Consider the following 21,736-nt stretch of genomic DNA (forward strand, 5'->3'; position numbering starts at 1 on the left):
TTGACTTGCCTCTCTCTGAGCATGGGCCTGGAAGCAGTGGGCTGCTTTGCTCCGAGTTGTGGCCCGAGACATGTAGTGAGTCATCTTCTCTTAATCAATCTATATGGGAAAGGTTAATCAGGGTAATCAGGAGCTGGCTGCCTTGTTTGGGTGTCTTTTATTCTGGTGGAACTCTCTTCTGGTAGGTTTTTTCAAGTATATCTCTGAAAAAAACATTATTTTTTAGTAGACAAGTTCAATCGAAGTCTCACAACTCTTCCAACAACTCAGGCAGAGTTCCCCTTTGGATTCTGGACAGATTTCACATCTCTTTTTATTCCTTCTGAATGCCTGTCTTTTGAGTTTCCATTCTAGGTACTGTAGCGAGGGAATGCCTTCTTCTGTGAGTCTAATAATTTGAACAATCAAGCCCAATCATTGACTAAAATCAACCCCGCAAACTGTCTTAGAAACTTAAGAGCTAAGATTAGGACTAGAGTTAGGATTCTGTATTGGGTTTCATTCATTCACTAGTATTTATTGAGCGCTTACTATGTGCAGAGCACTGTACTAAGCACTTGGAATGTATAATTCGACAACAGAGACAATCTCCGCCCATTAAGGGGCTCACAGTCTAAACGGGTTGGTTTATCATGTTTATCATATGCCAAGCACTGTTCTAAGCACTGTAATAGATACAAACTAAGCAGGTTAGATATAGTCCTTATGCCACACAGGGGTCCCACTCTTAATCCCCATTTTACAGATGAGGTAACTGAGGCCCAGAGAAGTAAAGTGCCCAAAGTCACATAGCAGACATGTGGTGGAAGTGGGATTAGAACCCATCACCTTCTGACTCCCAGACCCATGCTCTCTCCACTATACCACACACCTCCAAAGTGAAGATGATACTCAAGGTAGATAGGGCTGAACAGCCAGAACCGACAACAAATAAAGCCGGACCCCTTTGACCCAATCACCTTTTGTATCTGTATAATATTTTCAATTGCCCAAATCATTTTTACATCAGCTACGTCATTTTCTTCTCAAAGCATCCCTATGATATCATAATCCCCATTTTCCAGATGAGGAAGGAAAGGTACAGAGAAGTACAGTGACTTGCCTGAGGCTATACAACAGGCCAGGATTAGAATACAGGTCTCTTGACTCTGAACTCATTCCCATTTCACTAAGCCAGCCTGTCTTATGTGAGACTCCGGGTGCCGTGATCTTGAAGAACTGTATCCTTGATCAAAGTGTGAAACGTTAAAGTAAGAAGAGACTATTTTCATTTGTAAGACTCTCAGTACCTGGTTTCTATTATTCCATGTCATTTACAAGTGTTAACAATATCGGATTTTCTTGGGCATCACAGAAGAAAGAGGGTGTAGCCACGAGGGTCTAATATTTCTGGGACAAAACCCCAGATTGAAAGCCCTGGTACCCATAGTGTAGAGTTCCATCCTGAAAATTATAGTTCACACCATATGTAATGTTGCTCATCCAACTCCTCATCAAGCAGAAACTCTTCACCATCAGCTTTAAGGTAATCAGATCTCTCCATCCTTCCTATCCACACTCATATCCTACTGCGGCCCGACCTGAACACCTCACTTTCCTAACACCAGTTTAGGATGTCGATCTCATCTCTCTCTCTGCCGACTCCTTATCCATGTCCTCGCTCTGGACTGGAACTCCCTCTGTCTTCATATCCGGCTGACCACCATTCGAAGCCCAACTGCAATTTTATTTCCTCCAGGAAGCCATTCCCGATTAACATCTTTCATCCCCATCCTATTCTCTCTCCTTCCTGTGTTACCTATGTACTTTTATTCATAATACTAACGATGATGGCATTTGTTAAGTGCTTACTATGTGCCAAGCACTGTTCTAAGCCCGGGGTGGAGGGGCGGGGTGTGGATGGAAAGGTAATCAGGTTGTCCCATGGGGTCTCCCAGTCTTAATCCCCATTTTACAGATGAGGTCACTGAGAAGTTAAGTGACTTGCCCAAGGTCGCACAGCTAAGTGGCGGAGGTGGGATTAGAACCCATGACCTTTGACTCCCAAGCCCGTGCTCCTTCCACTGAGCGTCATACCTCAAGCACTTTGATATTCCCTCCATCCCTTCACCATCCCTGTAATTTGTGAATTTACTTTATTGCCCGTCTTCCCCATTAGATTGTAAGACTGTGGAGTCAGGGGTAGTGTCTACCAACTGTATTCATTTCTCCCGAGTGCTTAGCACAGTGCACTGCACACAGTAAAGAGTCAATAAATATCGATGATTGCTCAATCAATCAATGATAAATACTAATAATTATCCTACCTGTAATTTGCTTGACTGTCTGGCTTCCCTTCTTGAAACGAAAAGAACAAATAAAAACCCCTTCTGGGTCACATGGCTGTGAGATTGATCTTTGCTGCGATTTTGCATTTGTCACCCACAGTGCTTGGTGCTGTTTTCTTTCTTTTCTAATTAGACGATAGTATTTATTGAATGCCTATTGAATGCAGAGCACACTGTCCTAAATGCTTGTAAGAGTTAGTAAAAGCACTTATTACCCGAGCTCTGCACGCAGTAATTTATCCGTAAATACCATCGACTGATGGATGATCCTTGCCTTCAAGGGGATTACATACTTGCAGGAGAGATAGACACAAAAATAAATAACGGATAGGAGCAAGAAGAAGCGGATCCAAAGATGATTGAGAGAAGCAGTGTGGCTCAGTGGAAAGAGCACGGGCTTTGGAGTCAGAGATCATGAGTTCAAATCCCAGCTCTGCCACTTGTCAGCTGTGTGACTGTGGGCAAGTCACTTCACTTCTCTGTGCCTCAGTTACCTTATCTGTAAAATGGGGATTAAGACTGAGCCCCATGTGGGACAACCCGATTCCCCTGTGTCTACCCCAGCCCTTAGGACAGTGCTCTGCACATAGTAAGTGCTTAACAAATACCAACATTATTATTATGATTGAGTGCTTATGGTAATACAGTATGTAAATGGATGCGTTAAAAATGTCTTACAGGTGGTTGTGAATCCAGAAGGGTGTTGTTGCTTCAAAGATGCCAAGATTGTAATTAAGAGAATATTCATTCATTCATTCAATAGTATTTATTGAGCGCTTACTATGTGCAGAGCACTGTACTAAGCGCTTGGAATGAACAAGTCAGCAACAGATAGAGACAGTCCCTGCCGTTTGACGGGCTTACGGTCCGATCGGGGGAGACGGGCGGACGAGAACGATGGCGATAAATAGAGTCGAGGGGAAGAACGTCTCGTAAAAACAATGGCGACTAAATAGAATCGAGGCGATGTACATCTCATTAACAAAATAGATAGGGTAATGTAAATATATACAGCTGAGCGGACGAGTACAGTGCCGAGGGGATGGGAAGGGAGAGGGGGAGGAGCAGAGGGAGATGGGGGGGAAAGAGGGTTAAGCTGCGGAGAGGTGAAGGGAGGGCGGTAGAGGGAGTAGAGGGAGAAGGGGAGCTCAGTCTGGGAAGGCCTCTTGGAGGAGGTGAGTTTTAAGTAGGGTTTTGAAGAGGGGAAGAGAATTAGCCTGGTGGAGGTGAGGAGGGAGGGCGTTCCGGGACCGCGGGAGGACGTGGCCCGGGGGTCGACGGTGGGATGGGCGAGACCGAGGGACGGTGAGGAGGTGGGCGGCGGAGGAGCGGAGCGTGCGGGGTGGGCAGTAGAAAGGGAGAATATGACCTGGGGAGAAGAGAAATTTACTGAGGAAAGCCTCCTGTGGGAAATATGATTCCAAAAGGGCTTTGAAGATGGACAGAACTGTGGTTTGGGGAATTTTAAAAGAGAAGGGAGTCCAGGTAGGAGGAAGGAGGAAAGCAAAGGATTGGAAGTGGAGAAGAGAATAAGCTACATGGTTAGGCTAGCTTGAGAGGAATATATAGTTTGAGCTGGAGTTTAGTAGGAGGAAGTGGGAGAAAGCCAGTGGAATGCATTAGAGCTAATGGTCAGGAGCTTCTGATTGATACGGAGGAGAATGGGGAACCATCGAAGGGACTGAAGATTAGACAGACTTGGGCAGAACGGTGTTTGAAAAAAATAATTTAGGCAACCAAGTGAAGTACAGACAGAAGAGGGAATAACTGGAGTCAGGGAGACCAGTGACAAGCTTGGTGCAGTAGTCAAAGTAGGGAATGATAAGCCCCTGGTTGATTGTAGTTATAGTTCGGAGGGAGTGGTTCCTGGAAATGGAAATGGAAAAACCGACGGGATTTTGAGACAGACCGAATACGAGGTTGTAACGCCCACACGACCTCTCCAGATTCAACTCCTTCCTCTCTATTTCAACTGCTACCAGGCTGGTCCGAGTACTCGTCTCTGTCTTAGTATTACGGGCCATCCGGGATGGATGCATGTTTGACTCTCCGCCCTATGAAATGTCAGTTGGGACTGAAATGTGACATACCTAGGACCTAGAATGGGGAATGAACAACTCAGAAAGGTGAGGGACAAGGTTGAAGCAATAAATTCTTGGTCTGCTCCAGAGGTCCTTCGTGGGCTTAGTAGCCAGGATTCTACTGTAGATCCGGACCAGGATTTATGTAGACTGCAGCCCTTCTTTATGCCCTGATGGATAATCGTGACTGAAGACGGTATGATCATTGGTGCCATATTGGCACTCAGTATTAAGTTTTCTGATCCTCATCAATGATATGTACTGAGCGCTTACTGTGTGCAGAGCACCGTACTAAGTGCTTGGGAGAATACAACAGAGTTGGTAGCGTGGCTCAGTGGAAAGAGTCCGGGCTTGGGAGTCAGAGGTCATGGGTTCTAATCCCAGCTCCGCCACTTGTCAGCTGTGTGACTTTGGGTGAGTCACTTCACTTCTCTGGGCCTCAGTTACCTCATCTGTAAAATGGGGATGAAGACTGTGAGCCCCATGAGGGATAAGGCGATCACCTTGTATCCCCCCCAGCGCTTAGAACAGTGCTGTGCACATAGTAAGCGCTTAACAAATACCAACATTATTATTATTATTATAGATTCCCTGCCCACAATGAGCTTATAGCCTAGCGGGATCAGCGTGGCTCAGTGGAAAGAGCCCGGGCTTGGGAGTCAGAGGTCATGGGTTCTAATCCCGGCTCTGTCACTTGTCAGCTGTGTGACTTTGGGCAAGTCACTTCACTGCTCTGTGACTCAGTTACCTCATCTGGAAAATGGGGATTCAGACTGCGAGCCCCACCTGGGACAGCCTAATAACCCTGTATCTTCCCCCAGCGCTTAGCACAGTGCTTGGCACATAGTAAGCGCTTAACAAAAATACCATAATAATAATAATGTCCAAAACATCACTACAGAAAAATCAATTTTTGTGGACGTTCTATTGATGGCGGGATAATCCGTTTCACTTCCCCCAGACTAAATCCCTGGGCAAATAGGTGCCTCAACTTGGCAACTAGAATATCTGGGCAGCCGTATTTAGGAGAGCCGCTGTTCGATCCTCATCGGGGAGGATTTACAAAACTGCCTTTTACGTTGACATTACCTGCTCCATCCACCTCAAGCCTGGTTCACCAGAGTATTGTGTCTGGTGAAACTTCATCCTCTAGATTTTGAGCGCATCGTGGGAATATGTCTACCAATTCTGCTGTACACTCCCAAGCCCCTAGTGTACAGTTGGTATTTGTTAAGCGCTTACTATGTGCAGAGCACTGTTCTAAGCGCTGGGGTAGACACAGGGGAATCAGGTTGTCCCACGTGGGGCTCACAGTCTTAATCCCCATTTTACAGATGAGGGAACTGAGGCACAGAGAAGTTAAGTGACTTGCCCACAGTCACACAGCTGACAAGTGGCAGAGCTGGGATTCGAACTCATGAGCCCTGACTCCAAAGCCCGTGCTCTTTCCACTGCGCCACGCTGCTTCTCTACAGTGCTCTGCACACAGTAAGTACTCAATAAATACCACTGATTGATTGATATTCTCACAGTGATTAGGATTTTCCATCTGGAGGATCAATTTTGAAAGTGTATGCATAGGTTACCAAGGCTTGCATTTGATGAGATTTGGTTCCAGAGATTTTCACTGTTAATGTTTTACTGATGAGAGACTGATGATTTGTTTTCTAAGGATAGAGCTGGATATATAATCGATCAATATTATTATAACGGTTAGCTTTCCCTATGTGTCAGACACTGTTCTAAGCACTAGGATGGATACGAGTTAATTAGGCTGGACTAAGCACTCGGGGGGGGCGGGGGAACAATAGCATTAAGAGACATGAGCAGCAAAGCAAAGTGGATAGAGCTCAGGCCTGGGTGTCAGAAGGTCAGGAGTTCTAATCCCGGCTCCACGTGTTTGCGGTGTGACCTCGGACAAGCCACTTCACTTCTCTGGGCCTCAGTTCCCTCATCTGTAAAATGGGAATTAAGACTGTGAGCCCCAAGTGGGACAACATGAGTTCCTTGTAAGTACCCTAGTGCTTAGAACAGTGCTTGGCACATAGTAAGTGCTTAACCATCATTATTAATCCATCTTTATTATTATTATTATAGGGACTGTGCCCAACCCGATTTGTTTGTATATTCCCCAGTTCTTACTACAGTGCCTGGCACATAGTAAATGCTTAACAAATACCACGAGAAGCAGAGTACAGGCCTGGGAGTCAGAGGTCATGGGTTCTAATCGTGGTTCTGCCACTTGTCTGCTGTGTGATCTTGGGCAAGTCATTTCATTTCTTTGAGCTTAGGTTACCTCATCTGTAAAATAGGGATTGAGACAGTGAGCCCCGAGTGGGACAAGGACTGTGTCCAACCCGATTTGCTTGTATTCACCCCAGCGCTTAGTATAGTGCCTGGTACATCGTAAGCGCTTAGCAAATGCCATCATTATTCATCTCAAGGAATTTAAAATTTCATCATTGAAAATGATCATTAATTTCCCAAGATGTGTCCCTTTAGTTGAATTTAAAGTCTTGCCCCAAGACCTGGAATGATTACATTTGCAGTTCCTAGCAAAGATTGCAGAGTTTAAAGTAATTATACTGATGTTGATCCTCTGCCCAACCTACTTATAATTTTCTTTCCAAATGAAGTAAGTGCTGAATCCTAGCTTTTTAGCCCACGAGGAAATTGATTTAACCTTCCCTACAATGATCTTTTTCAGCTTTCCTTTTCCTGAGCCCAATTTTAAAGTTCTTAGACATGAATAATTCCTGTTTTAACTTAATAAGAATTTTGTATCAATAGAGGTTGCAGGAAAATGTCCTGTGTTTCTGTTACTGTGGGGGCATTTTCTGGGATATGAACAGTTTCAAAATCGGTAAAGGCAAAAATGAAAGATTTGGTCAAGGAGTGTGGGATTGGATTAAGCTTGGCATAGAGGAGCAGCATGGCGTAGTGAAAAGAGCACGGGCCTGGGACTCAGAAGGTCATGGGTTCTAATCCTGGCTCTGCCACTTGTCTGACCTTGGGCAAGTCACTTCACTTCTCTGGGCCTCAGATACCTCATCTGTAAAATAGAGATTGAGATTGTAAGCCCCATGTGGGACAGGGACTCAGTTTCCTCAACTTCAAAATGGGGATTCAATACCCGTTCTCCCTCTCCTCGGTTGTAAGCCCCATGTGGATCAGTATCTGTGTCTGGCTTAATTCACTTGTATGTACCCCAGCTCTTAGAACAGTGTTTGACACATAGTAAGCGCTTAACAAATACCTTTAAAAGGGGACAGGAGAGGAGAAGGGAGGAAAGTTTGACCATCTACTAGGAAACAGAGTGCACCACTGATAGTTTTGGAAAGGATATCCAGGAAAAAATGATAGAGTGCCAGAAGTAGCTGATTGTTAGGTGGAGGGGATGAAGTGAAGAAATCAGACACCAAATATGGGGACAAGTTGCGTGGGAGGGCATTTTGGATGGTGTCTGTTAAAGTCTTTCATGTAGAAATCTGTTGGAGTCAGCCAAAACCCATCTTTCCCATTCACTGCATCTTATTTCCTGAATCTAGCTGTTTGTATGTCTACATCCAACTGATTATGTATTCTCTATTCCCGTGTCTCTCTCCAGCCTATATTCTTCAAACCTGCATTTATGTACTCTGCATTCCAGAATCTATCTCTGCATCCTTTTGTCTATGCTTCTGCCTCCTGATTCTTTCCATCACTCTGCCAGATGGGCCATCCACTGCTCTTGGCCCTCTAGGTCCAACACACAGGGAGACGTTTCTTCAGAGGCTCCTGAGGCTTCCATAAAAACCAATCAATCAAGAGAAAGGAGAGGATTCCACTACCCCAGAGCCTTGGGTTCGTCTACAGTTAACTGACATTCCCTCCCACTCCCTTTGTTCAGCATGCAGTCGGTACTCTGTCTTCTTCCTCACCTTACAAACAGAATCCCTCAAGTATCTGGATTTATTGCTCTTTGGTGGAACAACTTCGGCTTTCCAAAAGACTTCTTGAGCCTCCTTTTCCGTGTCCACTTCCCGCTCACTTATCGGCACTGCAAATTGGGAATCTTTCCTCACACATTGAACGACGCAGTGTTTACTAAAGAATTCGTTTATTTGCTTTGCCTAGTTCAGCAACATAACCTAGATTATATGATTTTGTCATCTATGAAGATATAACTCCCAAAGTCTAGCTATTCTGATTGCCGTCCTCTTTAAATACACACAGAATACAAACAGGCAATTTTCATCACGACACAAATCTATTTAGGTCTTCATGAGCTTGAGCATCTGTTCGGCAACCTGCTGAAAGGTCAACTCTCTATCGACAGTGTGATGTTCATTGAGACTCTGGAAGTCTTCCCATTTCTTGAAATCTTTTTCGAAGCCCTGCTGGGTCGATGAGCGAGTCGGTTCCACTCTTCTCCCGATGACGTCGTCTTTGAGCTTGGGAACTCGGTTAAAGGTTAGTTGTTCAAGTGGGTGAAGCACTTAGAATATTATCTCTCCCTGGGACACTTGTACATATGGATTTATGCTACCGGCTGTCTCGGTCCGAAGCTTCTGGAGTAGCTCTGTAAGGAACTTTAGGAACGCATAGAAGTTTTCAACAGTCAAGTCGGCGAGCCGTTTCGTCTCGGCAGCTAAGGTTTCGTACGATCTGGAGATCTGGTCAGAAGCATCCTGCAGTTTTACCTTGAATTGTTCGTGATATTCGGCAATGCTTCTCTGAGCAATGGCGGCCCAAGTTTGAATCTTACTGTACACGGCAGAAGACAACTCTGAGATCATCTTCTTCCCTTTCCCGTCGGCATCGGTTAGAATGCTTAAATATCTTTGACCTTCTTTGCTGATGAATTCATTGACCTGCTCCACTAGTTTAGAAGTCAAGTCAGCAGTGCTATTGATGACTCTGGAACTGAATGCCTTCAGAGTGACAAGAAGATTCTTGAACAAGATCACCGCCTTGTCTTCAATTTCATAGTATTTCACTGCCCATCCAACCACACTCGGATCAAAATACTCTTCCCGAAGATCCTTCACGTGCTGATGCAGCTGTTGTGCATTTTTGGAAACTTCTTGCAGTGTATTCTGAACAAATGCGTTCAGTGCGGCCTGGTATTCATTGATTTTGTCCTTGAAGACTTTGAATGCGTATGGGAGAAGATCGTTAAAGATTGGGTTGAACATTTCCTGGAACTCGGTTTTGATATCGTCAAAGCTCTTCGCCTTCAAGCTTTCAATAGCTACTTCCATGTCTTTGAAAATCTCTTGGACAGAATGCTGCAGGTTGTTGGCCACCTCTGAAAATTTGACATCCTGAAAAACATCAGGTGCTCGTTGGATTTCTTTTATGAAATATCGGGTCGATGCCTTGAGCACCTCTATTACTTCCTCTCCTTTGATGGTTTCGGATATACCAGGAATCTTAATCTTTATGTCCTTGAGACAGGAGGCATCCAGTTCTTCTAAATAAATAACCACAATATCCAAAACCTTTTGAAATTTAGAGATGGCCTGAACCAGGGCCTCTCGAACCTCTTTGGTCAACATGGTGTAGAGTTCTTCCCCCGTATATTTTTCTCTCTGGCCGGGGAGTTGGAACTTTGTGACCCTTAGGAACTCCATGATGGAGACAATCAGATGCTTTATTTTCTTGTGGTACTCCTTTAGGACATTCATTGTAGTGTCTAAAACGTTGTTTTTCAATTCCTGGTAATCAACTTGGGTTGACATATCCTGATAGACCTCTTCAACTTTGTCCTTCAGCAGCTGATATGCCCCTGCGGCCTCCTCAACAGCTCCTCTAAGGTCCGAAGCTGCCTCATTGATCTGTTTTCTTGCTTCACTGTAGGCTCCGTTAACACTGTCTTGCACACTTCTCTTCAGTCTGGAAGAGGCCATCCTGAGGTCCATGCCTGTGTGTTCCTGGTGATACTTATTGACCCAGTCGTACACGGCCGTGGTCATTTTGGGCACGGTACTCTTCAGGGTGTTCAGGACTTCCTCAGCGGCATCCTCATTCCAACTGATTTTGTCCTGATTCTCATCCGAGTCCTCGAAAATCACCATTTGGGCTATGTTGACTTCTCTCTCGGGAGAGGACTAAAAACAACCCCAAAAGGAAAAAGACATAGTTGAAATTCAGTCAGCCATATACCAGGGACTCATGCTCCTGGAACCTAAATAGAGGTAAAACCAGGCTTCCGCTCACGCCCACTTACCCACCAGTAATCTGTCAGTGGTAAATGAAGCCTTTCCAGATTAACCTCATTGACCCTGGCTACGCCGCTCGATCCTTTCCTCCCCCGCCTCCCTCCCGCCCTTCCCTCCCAACCTCCTACACCACCACCGTCAGTGACCCTAGGGTTATATTTTTGCCGGGTCTGCCCCGCAGAAAATCCTGGGTTAGTGAAGCAGCATGGCCTCGTGGATAAAGCACAGGTCTGGGAGTCAGAAGGACCTGGTTCTAGTCCTGGCTCTGCCACCTGTCTGCTTGCTCTGTGACCTCGGTCAAGTTCTTCACTTCTCTGTGCCTCAGTTATCTCATCTGTAAAACGGGATTTAAGACTGTTGACTTCCTGTGGGACAGGGACCTGATTATCTTGTATCTACTCCAGCGCTTAGTATAGTGTCTGACACATAATAAGTGCTTAACCACTATCACAGTTATTTTTATTAGTGCATCCTGGAGTTAGAAGACCTATCTATCAGTCATTAATGTCCATTCATTAATTCATTCAATCGTATTTACGTGCTTACTGTATGCAGAGCACTCTAGTAAAAGCTTGGAAAGTACAAATCAGTGTAGAGAACTTGGGAGAGTATAGTACAATAGATTTGGGTGACACCATCCCTACCCTCAAGGATCTTACAATCCAGATGGGGGGAGTTAGGCATTCCAAAAATAACAGATAGGGGAAACCCTCGGTTCTAATCCCAGCCCCATCCCAGACCATCCCAGCTATGCGGCATGTCACTAACTTCTTTGGGTCTCAATTTCCTCATCTGTAAAATGGGGATTCACTACCCTCTCCCGGATCCTACCAAGCCCTTCGGTGGGTGAGCAGAGATGTATCGGGCACGTGGGGGAGAGGGGACTAGGCTTTGAGTGATTCCAGAGCTCTCCTCTATCTTTTATGCACTGGGAAACGAGAATCATTAAAAACGACAGAGGAAAACCGCACCATTCCAGTGACTGGAGCCTGAGGAGTAGGGGTGGGCCTCTTGCTGGACCACTCTAACATGGACCCCACTGGAGTTCGCCTCATTTTTCAGGGTGTAATTGACCCCACACTAAATTCCCTATCCAAAACTATCCATTTTCTCTGTCTCCTTAATTGCCCACCACACTCACCCAAGGGCGGAAGTACAAGTTTCCCGTAATGGTGTCACTGCTGATCTGGAGAGCAGCTCCTAGAGTGCCTGTGGGCGGTGAGGCTATCGAGAAGGTAACGCTGTTGTCGTCTTCTGTGTAGTTCAAGTAGACATTGGTGAAAGTGGGGCTGGTGATGTCAAGAGCCACATTTTGATCCCAGTCACTACAACAGGGAAAGAACCAACGTCGGGTCATCAAAAGAAGAATAATGATCCATCCTAAGGGCGAGTTTTAACTGCTCTTTACGTGAAAAGGGTATATATTTACCAAAATCCGCGAAGGGTGAAATCCTCTTTATATTCTGCACTGAAGTCCCGGTGGGAAAGTGTACCCGTCACCTTCCCTCTTAAGGTGCCACCTTCTGTTTGGTATGTTGTTTCAACTGCAGAGGAGAGATTTGGTATTCTATTAGGACAGAAGAATATTTTGCCTCCGGCTGCAAATCCTCAGACATGCTTACGGGGGGGGGGCGGGGGGGCAGTTTAAAAGGAACAGGAAAAATTAAGAGGGCTGATGTATACTATCGTTACAAACTACTGCAGAATAGCTACTTTTAAAGATTTCTCTTAAGAATGGGATAATAATAATAATGTTGGTATTTGTTAAGCACTTACTATGCGCATAGCACTCTTCTAAGCGCTGGGGTAGACACAGGGTAATCAGGTTGTTGCACATGAGGCTCACAGTCTTAGTCCCCATTTTACAGATGACGTAAACTGGGGCACAGAGAAGTGAAGTGACTTGCCCACGGTCACACAGCTGCCAAGCGGAGGAGCCGGGATTCGCACCCATGACCTCTGACTCCCAAGCCCGGGCTCTTTCCACTGAGCCACGCTTCTCCATGCTGCCTGAAAATCACGCCTATGGCTTTTGCTTTGAGTTTCTGTCATTTCTAGACACGCGTTTCTATTGAGAATCACTCTATTGGGAAGCAGCATGGCGTAATGGATCGAGCACGGGCCTGGGAGTCAGAAGGTCATGGGTTCTAATCCCGGATCCGCCACTTGTCTGCTGTGTGACCCTGGGCAAGTCACTTTACTTGCCTCAGTTACCTCATCTGTAAAATGGGGATTGAGAATGCGAGCCCCACGTGGCTTGGACAGGGATTGTGTCCAACCCGACATGCGTGTATCTACTCCAGCACTCAGTACAGTGTCTGGCCCATAGTAAGTGCTTAACACATACCATAATAATAGTAATAATAATAATAATCACAGAGTTCATAGAGCAGATTTCACAATGTGGCCTTACCATTTATATCGTATTCCAGGAACTGGAGAGTCGAACTGCACGTCAAATCAAGAGAACTCTCAATGTGATCTCCTTGGTTTTTCACGCCAGCGCTCCACGTGATGTTATATAGAGGTGAGGCTACTTTGAAATCTCCAGTCAAGAATCCAAATGAAGGAATGAAAATTCCAGCAGGTATGGAGATTTTAACCGAAGGAATCTCAACTTTCTGTTCTGGCATGGTAATGGTTGGCAAGTCAAAATCCGCAATCCTATTTGCTACTTTGTTCAGATCTAACGGGACGGTTCCAATTGTAAAGCTTTTCGGGAGAGTAAACTGTGAAAGAGTTATGTGATACTCGGGTGACCTTATTTCAAAGAAGGGAATCTGAGCGTCATCGGGAGTGGTGTATTTTATCGATACATCGATTTGAGGGAATTTTACCTTTGGCAATGATGGTAAGTTTAGGTCAAATGGGGGCGAGCTTAGCTTTTTGGGGATTTTGGCTGTACTGAAATCAAGGGTGTAGGAGGGAACCTCGAGGGTTGTGAAAGGAACCCGGAAGGCTGGAGTCGTCCAGGGAGAATTCAGGCCTTTCAGTTTCAATCCGGGGATTGTGAATCCATCAGCAAGTTGATTCACCTTCAGAGGGAACACATAGCCAGTCTTGCTCTTGGTGTAAATGAGGCCAGTTGAGACATTTAGATACTGTTTCTGGTCCTCACTGGTGGTCACGTCCAGTTTCAAGAGATCCCAGATGCTTTGTTCGTAAATTGGCACTTGAATATCTTTCAGGAATCGCATGTGTCCTCCGACGGACCCGGCGATAACCATTCGGGCCTCGGCTTGGCCGTTTGACAACTGGACCTCGTGACTGACGTAGGCTGTTTGAACGTGACCCTCTCCTCTCCAGACGACTTTCTGGTTTTCTGGGTTGGCATTCAGCAGGAAAGCTTGTTGGATGGAGGCTTCATCTAGGAGGGAACTGGGCTGGCTAGCTTGAATCTGAAGGAGGGTGGAAACACTCCAGAGTCCAAGCTCTAAAGTCACTCGGCAGTTTTGATCTCCTTTCGTGGAAAAGACTCGCTGGAGCTGCAACTGGTTTTTGCCACTGTGTTCCCAAATGGCGAAGAGGCGCCTGATAGAGGCTTCCCCCGCAAAGTTTTCTTTTGCTTCCACGTTCCAGACACCATCAACTTTGGAGTGGCCCTCGAGTTTCACCGAAGAGCGTGCCCCCTTGGAGTTCAGGTAGGTGTTGGCTTCCTTCGTGAACGCTCCAGAATACTTTTGAGAGAGAACGGAGCCACTCGTGTCGCCTTTGGTTATTGACTCGACAGAAAAATAAGACGTCAGGCTTTCGAGGGTGAGCTTGTGCTCGAGGGCTCCTTTAGTACTACTCTGCAATTTGGGATAACTGAAATCATACTTCAAGCCAAGCAAGGAAGAGACGGTGGGTTTGGATTTCGTATTGCCATTTAGCTCCTGTCTGAAATTCATTCTCAAGATCGGCGTCTGTACTTTGGCGACCGTGGTCACGGAGGCCTCCATGTTCCTGCGGGTCAAGCTGACGGTGCTGTCGTGGTTTCCCTCCACAAACTTGTTGTTCAAGGACAGAGCCGTGGCCAGCTTCAATCCCCTCTTCCTTGTCAAGCTCGTTTTGCCGTCTAATTTGTACCGCAGCGCTTCGAAGACCGAAGAGGATGAAGACCTAAAATGGGCCACGATATCCGACTGATTATAAAGCCCAGCGTGCGTATTCAAGGTGATAACGCTTGATTTAAAGGAAAAGTCATACGTAATGTTCCCCATGGTAGGGATCAAAATATAATTGGCCGTGCTTAGGATTCGGAAACTCGGCAGCGTAATTTTGCGCAGGTTATTTGGGACGTGGAGGACCGGTAATTCCAAGGATGGCAGGACGAGCGTGTAGGACGGCATAGAGAAGCCAATTCCTGGGATCGAAAAGCCGGTGGTACTAATTTCCTTGGGGACCATGTAACCGAATGCTGGCAGCTCGGCGGTGAAGGGAGAGACTTCGATGTTGACCATGGGAATGGTGTATCCTGGAATTCTGAAGGTCCTGGGGAGTTTGTTGAGGGATGGCTCTACTTTAAACTTGTCAAACTTAATCTTTGCTTCATTGTACGACTTGGTGAGGAAATCTAATGCGTTGTCCCTGCCTTTCTCAAAGTACTTGTTCAAGGATTTGAGGTTTTGCTCAATTGCTTCGTAAACTGCTCCCACTGGCAAAGGGATCGCGTGCCAGTCTTGGTTCTTGTTATACTGGGCTTTGACATTTAAATCAAATGACTGCTTCGTGGTTTTCAAGAAGTCTTTCAGGCCTGTTTTCTCCCACACAGAGAAGTCTTTCACAGGGGGGGTTTGGATTGTGAAGAAAGGCAGAGGAATAGATTGCTCTGGAATGGTTAGAGGGATACTGAGGAAATCGAGGTTGGCGTCCCCATTCATTTCCACCTGCGCTTCAATGCTGTTCTCATTGTTTCCTGCAGAAAAGTTGTGGTTGTACCTGTACTGGTTGAATCTCCCTCCGGCTTGCCAGCTGACCTGCTGGACCCCCGAGTTCAGGACCAACGCGTACTTATTCAGGAAGTCAATCTTGCCCGACAACTTCAACGGGAAGCTAATTTTAACGTTTCCTTCGTTGTCGGTCGCCGTGCTGATTTCAAACGGCTGGGCTAAAAAGGAAAGCGAATTTCTTAAGGTGCCATCGACTTTTCCCTTGAGGTTCGCCTCGTGGTGGCCAGTGAGCTGCAGTTTCATCTCCCCAAGGAGCCCCGAGCCTTTGGCCGTCAGGACGCTTTGCCCCAGGTGCTGAGAGCCAACTTCGGACTGGACTTCAAATTTTGCAAAGCTGAGGAAGCCGGATTCAAAGGTCAACTTTTGATTCACTTTTAGGTGCTTGCCACTGATCTGATTGGACAGATCCAAGAGGGAGATTGGACCATCTACACTGAATTTAAATAGGGACTCGTGGGTTCCCTCGTCAGAGAAGTGCGGGCAAGCCCATTTCCAGGACCCTGTGCCCTCAGAGACGATGCTGACATGCCCAGCCTCCAACAGGGCCTTGACTTCATTGCGCAGATCAGCCTGGCTTGAGAAATCAGCTTGGGGGATATTTAATTTGTGGGTGTATTTTGTGTTACTCTCGAATGTCACCTGCTTCTGCAGCTTGACAAACATGTTGTTATTCAGCTCTAATACATTTTTCTCAGTGTGCAGGCTTGCCAGCGAATCAGCTGTACCCTGGATGGAGTTTCCTAGAAATACCACCTCGCTCTCATGCTGGGTCTTTAGGTACCGCTGGGAGAATTTTGCCGATTGCTTCAAGATGAGCTTTTCCATTTGGGGAGCTGAGAGGTGCGTGCTTGCATCAAAAGTGAAAGCCAGAAGGTCAGATTTGGATTTCGAATCCACCGTGACGGAGGCCACAAATTCTGGAGTATTCATCAGTGTGGTGGTGTTCTGAACGCCAGCGTTTGTATTCAGGGTGAAAAAGGGAGATGTTATTCTAAAAACGGCAGACAGCTTCCCAAAAGCAGGAAGAGCCACGGCACGCGGAACCTGCGGGAGCTGGTATGTTGGAATCTGAATGTCGGGCACTTGAAATTCATTTAGATTGAGCTTAGGGATCACAATTTCCGGGATCTTTACCTCCGGCAGACGGAAATCGGGCAAAGTGATTCCGGAGAAAACGAAATCTCTCATTTTCAAATCTCTAAAATATACTTCTGGCAAGGGCCACCGAAGCTCACTGGAGAGCAGTTGGTCGATTGTTCTGACAATCTTTAGTTTTAGCTCTTTAAAGTCAATTGTATAGGAGGGAACCGTAAAGGTGTCGAGAACAGTAAATTCGGGGGTGGTGAACCGAGATGGGACTTTGACCTCTTTCCATTTCTTTATGTTTATCTGAACGGATGGGATGTGCAAGTCTGTCAGTGGAACCCTGAAAGCCGGGGTCTGAAAGGTGGCTAGTTGAAGGGCCCGGAGACTGACTTCAAAGGCCGGGACAGTGATGATGCTGGTTTTGATCTCAGGGACTGTAAAACCACGTTCCACAAAAACCTTTAGGTTTTCAGCCCAGTTTTTCATATCATACTGCTCAGCCACTTTATCAATCTCCTTCGCCACAAAGCTCCATCGGTTAGAAATAAAAGTGATGACCGTATGGTAAGCTTGGCCTGCCTTCTGTAGGTATAATTGAATTTCCCTCGGAATGTCTATACCGTAGATGAGGTTTCTGAGGTCTTCGAGGATTTCCCGGATACTAGCTTTCAGATGAGCCAGGGAAGTTGAGCTTATGAGATCCCCGAACCAGTCAATTATGACTGTGATTTTAGTGTCCTTCAGCTTCTCTACATAATGAGCAATCACTGCATTGACATCTGCTATGTACACTTTTGCTGCTTCAACTTTCTGAGGCAGTTCTAGAGACTTAATTTCATCATTTATTTTCTGGGTAATCACCAGGATTTTGTTGTTGGTCTCATCCACAAACTGATTGTAATCAAAAGCGGCTACCTTCTTTATGAGCATGTCAAGGCACTGGTTCACATCCTCAATCAACTGGTCATAATGAAGTGTTTTGGCCTTCTTAACAGCATCATCGACAAAGCCCACTAATTTCTCAAAGTATATTCTTAAGTCAATTTTTTTCAGTGAAGCGGTCAGTTTCTGAAGTGTTTCCTTCAGTTTGTATTGGTCGGCCAAGTGCACTAACTTATCCATTAGGATGTGGATCTCTTTGTCTACTTCAAACTTCTTAACTAGTGCATGGATTTTGCCTCTAAAAGCACTGACTTTTTCCGCTACTTCATAATCCTCCAGAAGATTTATGAGAATATCTTTGATTTGTTCAAAAATAGCCTTTATTCTTTGAAGTGGAAAAGACACCTTCAATCGATCAAGATAGATTTTGAGATCTAAGGCCTGCACCTGTTGTTTCAGATTCTCAGCGTGATGTTGGAGGTCAATATTCTGAATCTGCACCTTAAGCTGTTGCAGTTTTTCTTGTATTTGAGCTTTGATTTGGTACTTTCCATCTAAATCCCGAACCCAGGAAGCGGTAGCGCTCCCCAATTTGTTAATATCAATGTTTTCGACAACTGAATGCATTTCTTGTACTGCTTTTATTGTATTTATTCTGATTTTATAGTGTTCATCAAGATTTTTCCATTTTTTAACGAGATAGTCAATAAAGTCAGTAATGGCCGTTTTAAAAGAACGGAGGTCATAATGATTTCTAATATACTGATCAAATTGTATCACATAACTTTGTAGCTGCACCAGGATTTTTTCCAAGTTGATTTTGGCATTATCCAGTGTCATCTGCAGATCATCCGTTGTGATTTGATAGCTGTCGGTGAAAGCGATTAATTTCTCCTTTGCACTTCTAACTTTTCCTTCTAGATCGTATTGATTTAGGTAGTCATTCACTTGCTGAGGGAGTTTGTCCAAAGCTGCTTGGTATTTTCTCACATACTGATTGATATTTATGCTCTTCAGGTATTTCTGTATGTGCTGCAGGGCGTTTAGGATGGCCTCTTGGATTTTTTGGAAATAAGCTGGGAGGCTTTCCAAGAATGGGAGATCGATGACGTGAACATGCAGGTTCTTATCGTATTTTACAGAACCAGAGAGGCTGAATTCTTGAGGCTGGCCCACAGTGTCCCTTAAAGCAAAAACATCGATCAAATTCACTGGTTCCGTTAGCAGAAGCGGCACTTTTATCGGCGAGTCCAACACCGTGAGGTCGGCTAGAGCTCTTCCGCTGAATTCCACCCCCACCTTATCTTTAACATTGTAGGCGTGAAAATCTTGGGTGAATTCATTTTGGTTCAGCTGGGTCTTCAGTTTCCAGATGCTCGACTGTTCCTCTGGAGTAAAGAGAGCACTGACTTTATTTTCGAGGCCTGTATTGATTTTTTGGCCAGATTCCAAGGAATGTCCGGAAGAACCTTTGAAATCGTGGGAGAGAGAGAAGGCAAGAGGCTCCCCTTTAAACAGCAGTTTGCTGTAAAGCTGTCCGGTATGCTCCCCCAGAACGCTCAGTTTCCCGTTGCTCGTGGTGTGAGCATCAACCGTAATGGTAAACGGGCTCAGGGCGGACCGGAAGACATTATTGAAATGCAGGGGTTTTGAGTCGTAGCTCGTACTGATGTCCACGGCAGAAGACAGCCCAGCGGCCCCCAAGTTAACTCTGTTGGAAAATTCTGTGCCCTGAACGCTGGCAATGGTGTCCGCTTTATAACTTGCCGTCAGATCGGCATACGTCAGGGCGTAGATGTGCTTGAATTCGTCCGATTTGTAGGACCCTTTCACGTTACCTGCGAGGTTGAGCTTCAGGGGCTCGAGTCTTAACTTCCCATTGTTGGTTGCAGCAAGAGTACCGAACTGGAAGTCATTGGTCAGGGTAGCCAAAAGTGAAAAAGGTTGCAGCTGGAAGTTGAAATTGTGCTTGTAGGACTTGTCGGAGCTAATGGTGTTCTCTAGCTTGGAAGTGAAGTCTAAGGTTAGACCAGCAAGGTTCAGATTATTGTTGTTCTCTAGCTTGATTTCTTTATACGCTCCCATGATGCCATTGGAAAACTTAAGTCCTTCTCTGTTGATTCTGAAGTCGAAAACGTTTTTGCTGTCGGCACCAAAAATTGTAGCTTGATAGAGACTCCCGAGGGCTATTTCCGTCAGGGCTACTCTTCCGTCCAGGGTGAATTTTGCGTTGTGTTCCCGGAAGCGACCGTTGCTTGTGACTTTGACCAGAGCACCTGAAGTACCGAGTCCGGCGTTCACTTCGTTCTCCAGGAACAGAGCGCTTAGCCGCAAGTTGCTGGTGGCACTGGTAGACAAACCATCCTGGCTAATTCTCAGCGTCGCTTTGTGAGCGCCTCTGTTGGTCTGATCGGTTCCGAGGAGGTCAGCGTTCAGTTCAAGGCCCTGGGAATTGAGGGAGCTCGAGAACAAGGCGTAGAATCTCAGGTTTTTGTAATCAGTCTGGGTCTCTGAGCGCAATTGAGCATTCTGCCTGGAGAGGGACACATCTATCTTGTTGGTTGCTGCAAAGTCCTGGAATTTGCCACTGGTGTCAGACTTCAGGGTCAGCTGGCTGTTTTCATAGTTCAGGGAAGCGGTGTTCTTTAAGGTGCCACTCTGAATATCCGAGGCAGAGGAAATGGACAGTGCTCCGTCAGCGTATCTTCCGGTTATTTGATTGGAGCCCTTGAGGTAGGGGGAACTGAACCGCAGATTGGATTCTCCATTTATGTGTTGGGTGTTGACATCCCGGTTGTATGACAGAGAGTAAGCGCCTTTGGCGACGAATGAGGATATTGTGAGCTGACCATCGATTTTCGCGTCTTTGATCGACAAATGCTGCTTCCTTTTTGAGTCAAAATTGGCAGAAACGGACACCTGTGTCCCCAAGGAGCTTGACGAATCAAATGTTAGGGAAGCTTTAGAAACTGGATGGTTTCCTAGAGTTTCTCTGTGATTGAATTTCAGACGGGAGTCCAGGAATTTGTGGTGCAGAGATCCATCCAGAGCAACGGTGAATGTGTTTTTGTAGTCATAAGTGGTTTCTCCAGAACCTAGGAAAAAAAGGAGAAAACAATTTGTTTTGATAAAAGTTTTTCCCAAACAAAATATAGGTCTCAATAAAATACGCTTAATGCCTTTCACAAATTCTTTCAAAACATTTAATTTCTGAGGTAATCCAAAAACCCACTGAAAAAAATAGAAATGCCCTCTGCAAACTGTAGTGGGTTCCAACCCAGGAGGTACCTGGGTAACTCCCAGGTTACAAGCCAAATTTTGCCAAAAGGTAAAGGGATAAAGCCCATTTTTGATGGCATGCAGAAAATCCAACATAAAAATGTTACATGAATCAACCAATCAGTCAAATTTACTGAGGGCCTACTGTGTGCAGAGCACTGTACTGAGTCCTTGAAAGAGTGCAATATGGCAGAATAGAGTGACACAAGAAAGTACTTGGAAATGCAAGGTAGCCTATTTTCATTCAACCCTTTGCTCCAAGACTCAAGGTTTTGGAAAGAGTCCCCATTTCTCACTCGGGACTGGAACTTGAGAAGCGATCTCTCTTCCACTTAGACTGTGAGCCCCCTGTGGGAAAGGGACTGTTTCTGACCCGATTAATCTTGGATCTACTCCGGCACAAAGAACAGTCCTTGACTAGTTATGGGCAGGGAGCGTGTCTGCTAATTCTGTGGTTACTGGACTCTCCCAGGCACTTAATGCACACTCGGCATATAGTAAGTGATTAATAAATATGATTTATTGATGGATCTAGCAAATGCCATTATTATTATTATTATTATTATTAGCAGTGACCTGATCTCTTTTCCAGGCATAATTATTTTAGCTTTTCTTTATAGATCTCTTCGATAGGTTTTTTTGATCCTCTATGTGGCTGTCTACATAATCATCTCAACATTTTTCTTACTCCTTTTAAAATGCTTTGAAACTCATTATTGGGGCCAAAGTTCTAAGAATCTAAATAGAAGCAAAAGTAATGGGAGGAATAGCTAACGGTCCCTACATTGGTCTATTTATGTGCTGGCTGCAAAATGCAAGTTGGATTGTGAGTTTTCTCAATATGACTGGCTCTGGAAACAAGCTAGAGCCACTAGTGATTTGCCTGGAGTCCGCAAGAAGAGTCAGCTCTTAAGAAAATTGCCCTCCTCCACTTCCTTCTTTTAGAC

General features: G+C 45.4%; 1 protein-coding gene across 2 annotated transcripts in view; it reads right to left on the minus strand.

Moving 5' to 3' along the window:
* Positions 1–8,490: 8,490 nt before the first annotated feature.
* The window catches only part of APOB (apolipoprotein B), a 38,752-nt gene continuing 25,506 nt past the window's right edge, over positions 8,491–21,736 (minus strand). The window contains exons 26-29 of one of the 2 annotated variants that reach the window (XM_007655840.4): positions 13,025–20,605; positions 12,041–12,155; positions 11,753–11,936; positions 8,491–10,500 (exon numbers count right to left, since the gene is read on the minus strand). In XM_007655840.4, the coding sequence (XP_007654030.2) occupies positions 8,887–10,500; positions 11,753–11,936; positions 12,041–12,155; positions 13,025–20,605 (9,494 nt within the window). In that variant the 3' untranslated portion in view covers positions 8,491–8,886. 2 annotated transcript variants of the gene reach the window in all.

Source organism: Ornithorhynchus anatinus, chromosome 9 (assembly GCF_004115215.2).
Source record: "Ornithorhynchus anatinus isolate Pmale09 chromosome 9, mOrnAna1.pri.v4, whole genome shotgun sequence".
Classification (NCBI taxonomy): domain Eukaryota; kingdom Metazoa; phylum Chordata; class Mammalia; order Monotremata; family Ornithorhynchidae; genus Ornithorhynchus; species Ornithorhynchus anatinus.